Here is a 10,880-nt window from a genome sequence, read left to right as displayed (position 1 = left end):
TTCTAACTTTACTATATAAATCCCCTATATTTCCCCTCCCGTTATTATGTATAAAAATCCACAAAAACACAAAAATATTGTAAATACCCCACCCCGGCCTAATATGGCTATAAAGATTTTTTCGGGAGTCATTGGTCCACCTGGGACCAATAACAACCCACCATTTGTCACCCTGGGATTCGTTAAACCTCCGGTTGAACGAATAACCACAACTGCCACACAAGAAACATTGGAATTTGGTTAATATTTGGTTAATCAAATAACCACAACTATTAAAAAGCTCTTAACCCAAAGTTAATAACCCCACTAAACTTTATTAAGCATTAAAATAATGTGTGGGTCCCCCGGCGTAAAGCCCCACCACCTACCTCTCCCGTCAATCGTCTGATCCGGCATTGTAGATCCAATGACCCTCGTTGATATCAGAGCCGCCCCCGCACTTGCACGTTAGCTCCCGATGGAAATGGTTTTGTCGTCATACGCGGGGATGCGTGTCCCATTCCTATTTCATGGGGCCTGCTCCGACAGAAACCGCCCCCGTACCAAAAGTGGTCCAATGGAAACCATTTGCCGCCTGTTCTCCCCGCCGTGCACGTTGTCCCCACATCTGCGTCTGCCTCAGCACCCCCGCCACTGTGTCCTCCACCGTGTCTATCCCGTCACCCATCCACATCAGCTGCCACGTTACCCTCCATACCCGCTATGCAACAAAGCTACGTCATGATGACGTCATCCCAAAAAAGCGCCAAAAAGGCCCAAATTTTGTCAAAAGTCGCAAAAGTCATGGTTTTTTTTTTATTTTCTATTTTATTGGTAGTGGAGACTGTGCATGTGAATTACGTTGAATCCACCATCAACGTCCCCGTCCGCCACCCAGGCGTCTTCATGCTGCAAACCTGACCTCCTCAGCTCCGTCTGCAACTGCGTTTCACACCAAACTCTCGTGAAAACAGGTATTTACCCGTCAGTCACCCATAAACCCTATTTTTTATGTGATTCCTCTGTTAAGATCACCGAGAGAGATGAATTCAACTAAAATACGCTGTGGCCTGCAAACCTCTGCTCTCTAACTCACTGTTTGACCGTGTTTCCGGGAAAAAACTTGCCAATTCTATGGCCCTCTGATAAATTGTCCATTGAACTTAAGTTCGAGCTCATGTCCGCTGGCAAAACCACCAAAAACACTTGCAAAAGCTGCATTTTTTCCACTATTTTTTAGCTCCCTCATTAAAAGAACTCTGTAGATTCTGTCCTCCCTTTGAGTTCTACTCAGTAAGGCCACTTTCATACAGAACTCAAATTGCAGAATTCCTGTTAAAAGCCCACTGTCAGTACTCTATTTCCTATTGAGACACAGACACAAAACCCAATTATAAACATAGTAAAACATGGAGGCTCCAGTGGCCCTAAACATTGCAACCGTGGATGCACCTCATAAGCAGTTGGAGTGGTTACCTCTTGCTGATAGGGATTTCCAGATGGATGACATGGAGGGTCAAAAGCCTCACCTACAAGCTTTTTGTGAAATAAGGAATAGTCATAAGAACAACACTGACATATTTAGAATCTGGGAGTCTAATATGCCTATATACTACCTGCCTTCAGTCAATGTCTTCCCTGACGTCATCCATCAATGTTGTCCTAATTATGAGCCTTCTCAAAGGGCAGTGATGGACCCTACTAGAAATGTCCTCTTTTATATCACCCCTCAGTCTATAAATGAGATGTTGTACTTCGAGCGAGCTCAGCCTTTGGTCCCTCTCACCATGAAAAATTTGCTGGACCAAGCCTCCAAGTTGTCCTCTGCAGAAGTTGACCGAATTTCCAAGTTGTTTATGCCACCAGATTGCTACTCCAGGTACAAAGTCCCCTATCACCATTCCTGGTTTACTGAGGCTGGAAAAATGCTCATAGACATGATTTCCTACATCTTGGGATTCAGAACAAGTGAGATTGTAGATGAGACTGTCTTTGCTTTCATGTCCATGTTTGCTCTAGGACAACCCCCTACTGTCAAATATGACTATGCCACCTTCATATCTAACAAAATTCACGAGCAGTTCATGAACTTAGAGAGGGAGAGAGTGTTCAAATACACTGCATATATATACCATTTGATGTTGTACTATCAACCTGATAGTTTCCGAGTTCCCCTTAAAAAATTGGATGCTAAGGGGGAGCGAAGTTCTGTAATATTTTGGTCCTCAGTATTCCATCATGTTGGTAGCTCCCCATACACATATTGTGAGTTTATTGACCTTTTCATATATCCAGCCACCTGTTTATTGTCAATAACTCCTCCTGCCAGGCTCTCTATTGAAATCCAGAAAATCTTACACCCCTCAAAGGAATACAGCATTGGTGATTGGCATTTTTACCAAAACCATACAGTGATCAGGATCTATGGTTGTCAATTGACTCCGTACAAAATTAAAAAATATGTCCCTATGAGACTCTTCACCCTGGAATACTACCGACAATTCAGTAGTTCAGACTTGACTCATTTCTATGTTGCTAGGAAAAAGGCATAGCTCAGGATAAGGCACTAATTGGGCCCTTTTATCTTTAATAAAAGGGAAGAAGCATGGAAGGAGGCTGATACTATTTTGAGAGACAAACTTAAGCTGAAACAAAGTTTTCTTTGGTCCCCATATGACCCTGAACATTTCATAAGCTTTAAGAGAGTCAAACACAAACTTATAGGATATGTGCACTATAGTATCCCTCAAATTGAAAAATATGCTAATCAACAGGAGTGGATAGAAGGCACACTAGTTGAGGAAATTACTGAAGAAGAGAGATTAGAAAAATAAATGAAAGAGTTTGAAAAGACACTTGACCTAAACTTTGTTGGATAGGTGTTTTTTACATTTCCTCAACACCTTGGAGCCGGCACATCATCTTCCACAACTTCCCAGCAACCTACCCAAGAAAATGCTCCACTTGTAGGGACATCTAAAGGCAAGGACGTGTAGCATTCATAGCAGCATGAGATAATGGCAGACCGACCAGATACAACAAAAGAACAAGGACAAGCGCAAGCCCCTTCAACACAAGCAAAAGCACCTGAAGTCCCTGTCTTACAAACTCCTCTCAATAAGGAAAGAGCCAAGAAAAGGGACAAGCAGGAAGAGACACCCAAAGGAACCTCCACAGAATAGCAAGGAGAGAAAATGCAAAGGTTGAACCCCTACTCTGAGGAAGAATTTACAGAGGAGACAGCAGGCAATCAAAGAGGTGAGGAAACAACCGAACAACGGATTCCTCCAAGCATGGAAACATCAGCTAGCTCCTTTCAGCAGGAGCAAGAGAGACAAAAAAGTGTGGAGGTTACCTCCACCAAGCAGCAGGGCAAGCAAGGGTCTGACATAAAGAAGGCATTCACTGAAATCAAGGCCTGAAATGAGTCGGTAAGGTTCAAGCTCTATAACCAATTACTAAGAATGGCTCCCACCAATCAACAGAGGCTAATGGCAGCCTATGATATCTAATAAGGGAAAATGACCCTTAGTCATGTTAGGCCTATAGTACAGCAGCCCCAGTCAGCTACTGATTATATCAGGACCAATCTGGAAGTCCTTGCTAAAGACATCCACCCAATGGACCAGATTGAGTTACACAAACAAACTGGAGAAATGGTGTACTCCAACCTGGAAGATAAGGCAATATTGGCCCACAGATTACAAAACTCACTTCACAACACTTCTGCCCAATTGGAAATGGAGAAAGCCTCATCACAAGCCAAGGACAATAGAATCAAATCGTTGGAGGAGATCATTATGGAGCTGGTACATGATCCCAACGATCCCAAGGGGGTACAAGCTTTAATTAAGAAGAAAGAAGAAGACATAGCAGCCCTCAGAAAACAACTCAGGCTTTGAGCCACAATACATCCTCAAACTACAGAAGTAGCACAATGGAAAGAATAGGAGGATGTAGTAAGTTTTCTTATGAGGATGCATGAAAGACTGATAGAAACAGAGAAAGCCTTGGAGGCATCACTGCAAGGAAGACAGGGAGAGTTGGCCTCTCAGCCAGCTCAAACAGCTTTAACTCTTGGAACTTCTCCTCTTACACTCACCACAGCAGTCCCTCCTACTGATCCAACATCAACAGCAGGTACCTCAACTCCAGCCTCAACTTCAGCAACAGTTACACCAACAACTACAACAGTAGCAGAACAAGAAGCCAACACGAGTATGGAGGAGATGATGAAAGAAATAAAGTCTCCGGAACTGCAAATGGCAGAATTAAAAGAAGCCAAAGAAAAATTTGCCAAGATTGAGGTGAGTTATGACAAGTCAAAAATGGCAGTGGCTGAGAAAAAAAGGGAAATAAAGGCCTTGGACAATAAAATAAAGTCCTTAGAAAATTAGCTTACTCTAGATAAAACTCTAGCTGAAATCAAGAAAATTTTGTGTGCCAAAATCAGCCAATCTATCACTGACCAATGGCAATCGATTCAGACTATACATGAGCAAATAGAATTGATAGGCTTAGCTCAATTTGAGACTCAAAAGGCCAGAGGATCATTGGGAAATATGCCTGAGCAAGCCAATAGAATGATTCAATTTTTGAACACTCATACCAAAGAGCAGTTGGCAGCTCTAGATATCAGGAACATGACATACACCATTTTGATAGTGAAAAAGGTGCTGACCCTGAGGAATTTTGTACAGACTTTAGAAAGAAAGTGCCAAGAAATGCAGGCAGAAATAAATGCCTTCAAGCTAAAGTTTGCAACATTGCAGAGCAAGGGATTACCCAACTTGTTAACCAACAGTGGAAGACTGCTAACACATGAACAATATGCCAACAGGGTAAATAAGTATGTCTCTAATCAATTTAGAACATCCTCAAGCACCTCAGGAGAAACAGGGCCTCCCTCTGGAAAAAGTCTTTATGAAAAATTAGAAAATTTGTTCTACATTGACCATGAGATAAACCATCTTTTTGAAGTCTAGCCCAGTTTTTATAGATACACTGAAGCTGATGAAACACTAATAAAAATACAAAGACATCAGTTGCCTATAGAGGACTGGTAGAAAGGAATGCTAGAGGTTTTACCGAGGTAATTTTGTTTCTGTTTCCTTTTTTTGGTCAGTTACAGGTTAGCAAACTCAAAAGCACGGGCCACCTGTCAAAGGGTAAAAACAGCAAAAAAGAAGAAGTCAAATTGTGACTATAGCTCATTAATGAATAACCAAGCACTGATGACAAGGCCAGCACAGCAACACAGCAAGACATCAAGGCAGCGAATGCAGGAAACGTAGAGTAAAGACGCAACTACCAGCCGACTCACTCAGTCCAAAAGGTCAAAAATCTCTGACAAATTGGACAGCCAGCACACCAACATTTACCACGACATTTATTTCTCTCATCAACTTCTTCTGAAGAGTTGGTAAAGGAAGTTATGGCTTGAGAACTTATCTACACGATATTTCGTATCCCCTTTTTGTATAAATACCTCCCCATAATATGTATTTGAGGTTGGTGATTTTCTCTCTAGACTGCGCTGTAACTTTGAGACTGTCTAATACAAAGGTTGTTGAAGTTCATTGTTGCTGGACCGTCTGAATGTGGATTTGATGTTCTGGGAACTGTTACAGAATTCTTGTGTCTTTCTATGGATCAATAAGTTTCTCTAACCTACGTTTATGTTTTCTATGTTTTCAAATTTCATACATGTTTCATGATCTTAGTAACAGAGAAAAAGAATAGCCCATAATTTGTTTAAATACACTATGTGTTCAATCTATGCTATTAATTATGTTTTTTCAGAGTTAGTCATAAATAGGAATTCTTAGCTGCTCCTATTTTCACTAATTCTTTCATTTTGAATACTAGTTAGGAATTCTTAACTGCTCCTTGATAATATTCAAGCACCTTCCCTCTACCAGCATGATCAAGGATCCTTGACTGCCCTTCATCCACTGGCTTATATTCCATAAATTTCCATATCTAAAATTGTTCCAAGACTGGTTATCTTGCTCTGTAGCATTTCCCTTTAGCAAAGAAACATTTTCAGCAGTACATCATCATTGACCTCATTGCCCAATGGTATAAACTATTTTGGACTTGCATCCCAGCTTTATTTGAGATCACCATCCCACAAACTTAAAACCAAACTCTGTGCATCATAACTAGCATAAAATACTTCAAATAAAATATAAATCATAAAGAGAGAGCCCTCTCTGGTTGCAGATTGGCTATAATCTGCAACTAAAAGATTGGTTAGTGGTTACCTCGGTTGTATTCCCTTCTGGAGGCAGGGAACAACCTGAGTGATAACATCATTGGTGACTCCGCTGGGGATCTGAATGATTGTTTGTTACTAATGTCTATTTTCTAAAGCTACAGATGGAGCCTGAAGTTAGCTAGGTAGCCTTTGAAACTATTTTTGCTCTGCATTTACAGTAGTAAATAAAAGCTGCTTCATTCAATCTCCAGTATAGCTTTAGGCTTTAAACAGTTGTCCCAAAGATTTGATCAGTTACCTTGTTTCAACATATTCAAAGGAAAGCCCAAAGCCTCCTATATTTCAAAGAGTTTCCTGCAGAATATTGTCAAAAACTGTGATCCCTAAACATTCCCAGAAAATACCAAAAAACGCATTTAGAAGCTAGCTCCAAAGAAGAAAACTCGTTACACCAGGTCGAATCCTGACCCAGACCCTCCAGCTATTTTTGAAAATCCCAAATTGATCTCTAAGACCCTTAGAAAATAAGAAAAACTTGAAAAATCTGTTGATTTAGACCTTGATAGACTTCAGCAAAACCCTACAAAATCTAAGTTTTCCCCTGGGAGAGCAACATTCCTTTCAACAACCTCTCCTAGTTCCTCATCCACACCTCAAAGTATCCTCTCCACTCCCCCATCCACTGCACATATTTCCACTACTGTCCCTGTTGTTCCAGCTGTCTTATTTCTTCATGTTGTCCCATTTATCCCTGTAAATATGGCAAACCGTTATGCTCCTCTCTAGTTACCTGGAAATCCAGGGGCTATGCCTCAAGATTATCAGAGCAAAATCACATATTTTGATGGTACTAGCTCTTATACAACCCAGCAACACACTAAGAAAATGCAAGATTATTTTGAGAATTATGAAATTGATGATGATGATGTGAGAGTGAAGATCTTTGTCCAAAGTCTAACTGGCGATGTAAGGATTTGGTTTAGAGCACTTGCTGCAAATTCTATAACTGATTCAGAAGCTCTTTATCAATCCTTTTTAAACAGATGGGAAAAGAAGAAAGACCCTTTACACATTTTAACAGAATATGACAATTTGAAAAGAGGCCCACAAGAAACCGTCCAAGACTATTGTACTAGAGTCAACAATATCTATAATTCTATTCCTCAGAACCTTAGACCTCCACCTGATTTGGCCTTGATCAAATTCCCTAATGGATTTGATTCTGACATGACATATCAACTGAGGGAAAGAGCCCCTCCAAGCTTAGCAAACATGCAGAATATAGCCATTAATGTGGAGGCAAACCTGATTGCTAAACGAAATCGGGCAAGAGCTGAAAGAAGAACAACTTTCAAAGAAGAGCCTTCAGCATTTGAACAAAAACTGGATGCAATGATCAAAGGTATGGACAGGCTTGGAGATAGAGTGGAAACTATTAAAAGGAAATCATCTTGGGAAGGTCAACCAAGTAACACTGCAAGAAACCCAAACTTTAGAAAAAATCAAAATCCAAATGTCGGAAGGGCTGGCCTTGACCAGAACATCAGACCTCCATTTCAAGAAAACTATGTCGAAGCCTCAACATCTAGTGAACCAACAGAGGACACCCAAATCAATCTAATGGGGTTAAAAAGTCAGCAACAAATCTTCCTAACCCAAGATGACCAAGAAGCTCATAATTTCAATCAATTTCAAACCAAATCCGGAGAGTCATTTTATTTCATGGAAGGCTATGATGCAGCGGTCTATGAGGTTCATAAATAGTACAAATTAAGAAGCAGAATGATAGATGTGCCTAAACCTGCCAAGCTGAAAGATACTAAGCAGCCAAAGAAAACAAAAGACAAAGTTGTCCTGAGAGAACTCCCAGCTAGAACAGATCCCAACCTTAAGGAGGCCACTGTTGAGGACATATCAGAGTTACAGCCCTAAAAAAATCAACCATGCACACCCTCTACTCCGAAAGAAAATGTAACCAGCCCTGCTGAAAATAATTTCAAAACAGATTTAGTTCGAAACAACACTCATGATCAAGAAAAGGTCACTGAAAATGCAGCTGAAAAGGAAAAGTTTGATGTCCATAACACAAGAATTCAAGTGGAAAAACCTTTTAGCCTAGAGACAGAAATAGGAAAACTGAAAATAGCCATCCTCTATCTGAATTGGCTAAAAATGAAGTGTATAGGGAACAAATCAATAGGTCAATACAAATACCAGAGAATATGGATGCAGTCAATGTTCTATATGATCAACCAGAACTGATTTTTGGTCCTAAAATCAATGGTAAAACAGTAGATGGACGGGTTCCTCCATTCTATGTGAGCTTAAACATTCATGACAAAGTGTTGCATAATGCAATGTTTGATTCGGGAGCTTCCCATAACCTAATGCCTAAGTCGTTCATGGAAAGACTAGACATAGATATTACAAGGCCATACAAAGACTTGTTCTCATTTGATTCCAGCCAGGTAAGGTGTCTAGGCCTAATTAAAGATCTTTGTGTATCTTTGGTCCAATACCCAGCCAAGACAATCTTTATGGATGTGGTGGTAGTTGATATTCCACCTAAGTATGGTATGATTTTGTCCAGATCTTGGGGTGCAAAACTCCAAGGATCTTTGCAGCTGGACATGTCCTATGCCATTATTTCAGTATTTGGCCAGCCAAAGATATTATACCAGGAAACATTAATGAAATATGTGGTTAGCAGTCAAGAGAAACCCCAAAACTTCCCCATCTATTCGATGCATTCCGATATGAATTCATTCATTTTATATAATGCTGAGATGTGTTCCAAAACTGATGTCAAACTCCTAGAAATAGCACAAACAAAAAGCATAAATGAACAATCTAGTGCCCAAGATAAAAAGCTTGATGTGACTAATACAAAAAAGGAAAATGACATATCTTATGAGTTACAAGAGCCAAATCTTCCCATTGAACAAGCTTCCAAAGCTCTTAAAGCTATTCATAACCAAAAAAGCTTATGGTACTTAGAGTTTGATGTCTCAGTGAACAAATTAGGAGCAGGGGTAGGAGTTTGGACACACAACATGCAAAATGACCATGCTAAAGGTCATGCATATAGGTTAAATTTTAGATGTACAAACAATATGGCCGAGTATGAAGCCCTTTTGCTAGGACTCAAACTGATCAGAGGTCTAGGGGCAACCAAGGTTTCAATTCTAGGGGATTTAGATTTGATTATCCAACAAATGAAGGGAAATTTTGTTACAAATGATCTTAGGTTGAGAGCTTATAGAGGGGCAGCCATTGAAATACTTAACACCTTCTCAGAATCTCAGCTCACCAAAATTCCAAGAAAGCACAATTTACATGCACATAGCTTGGAAACCTTTGCCAGCACTTGCAAGCTACCTTTTGAGCCCAACCACCACTTCACTGTTGAAATCAAACACAGACCTACTATCCCAGATAATGTCAAAAAGTGGCAGGTCTTTGAAAATGATACACAGATAAATAATTTCCTGACTTCGAAAGAGGAATTCTCAAGTATAAACATTGACACTAGCACCATTGATGATCAACACCAAATAGAAAAAAGTGAGCAAAGTATATCAGCTGAAGCAGCAAATTCAATTCTGCATCCAACAACCTTTGACTGTAAAAATTTACAAGAATTGAAGCAAATGGACCTTGATGAAATGGCTGAGGGAGAATCTGAAGTAATTGAACTAAAGGATAATTTTCTGCCCACGGGCTTAACTCCTTTGGAGGATATATTTGATTCAAATGATATCCCAAGAAAACCAAAAATGCAACCACTGAATGTTGAAATTGAGGATTGCAACATTGGAACCACAGAAAATCCCAAAATGGTAAAACTATCCAAAATATTGCCTCCTGATTAAAAGTTGAAATACATTGAGTTGTTTAGGGAGTTCCAAGATGTCTTTGCATGGAGCTATGAGGACCTTAAGTCCTATGATACTTCTGTCATCCAACATACTATACCTTTGAAAGAGAATCAAAACCCTTTTAAACAAAAGCTTAGAAGGGTGAATCCTGTCCTCCTTCCCCTGATTGAAAAGGAAGTTAAATGAATGTATGAAGCCAGAATCATTGCACCTATCAGGTTCTCAGAGTGGATTTCAAATCTAGTACCTACTAGGAAGAAAACGGGAGAGATAAGACTGTGTGTGATTTGAGAAATTTGAGCAAAGTCTCTCTCAAATACCATTACCCTTTACCAAAAATGGATCATATCCTACAAAGGGTAGTAGGAGGTTCTAGGATCTCACTATTACATGGATTCTCAGGATTCAATCAGATTTTAGTCCACCCAGATGATCAAGACAAAAATGCCTTTACAAAACCTTGGGGAACCTTCAAATATGTGAAAATGCCTTTTGGACTAAAAAATGTTGGGGCCACATTTCAAAGAGCAATGGACATAGCCTTTTCCAAGGAGATCCATGATTTCTTAGTCATATGCCTTGATGATCTCACTGCTTTTTCAAAATTAGACCAAGAACATTTAGAGCATCTGAGACAAGTGTTCCTAATTTACAGAAAATATGGCATATCATTGAACCCAAAGAAATCATTGTTTGGCCTAGAAGAAGGCAAACTCCTAGGTCATATAATCTCAAAACATGGCATTAGAATTGACCCAGACAGAATACAAGCTATCCTCCAAGTCCCTCACCCAAGAAACATC

At 39.9% G+C, this 10,880-nt stretch overlaps 1 protein-coding gene across 1 annotated transcript in view; it reads right to left on the bottom strand.

Annotated features, from left to right (window-relative positions):
• Positions 1-502: 502 nt before the first annotated feature.
• Positions 503-10,880, bottom strand: part of LOC149235760 (calcium-transporting ATPase, endoplasmic reticulum-type-like) — a 79,990-nt gene continuing 69,612 nt past the window's right edge. The window contains exons 3-5 of the mRNA XM_089368652.1: positions 4,082-4,235; positions 841-921; positions 503-700 (exon numbers count right to left, since the gene is read on the bottom strand). Of these exons, the coding sequence (XP_089224778.1) occupies positions 503-700; positions 841-921; positions 4,082-4,235 (433 nt within the window). The remainder of the gene's footprint in view (positions 701-840; positions 922-4,081; positions 4,236-10,880) is intronic.

Source organism: Pinus tabuliformis, chromosome 8, assembly GCF_031772625.1.
Source record: "Pinus tabuliformis cultivar Carrire ecotype Pingquan chromosome 8, CPIR1, whole genome shotgun sequence".
In the NCBI taxonomy this organism is placed as follows: domain Eukaryota; kingdom Viridiplantae; phylum Streptophyta; class Pinopsida; order Pinales; family Pinaceae; genus Pinus; species Pinus tabuliformis.
This window is presented reverse-complemented; position numbering and strand designations above follow the sequence as displayed.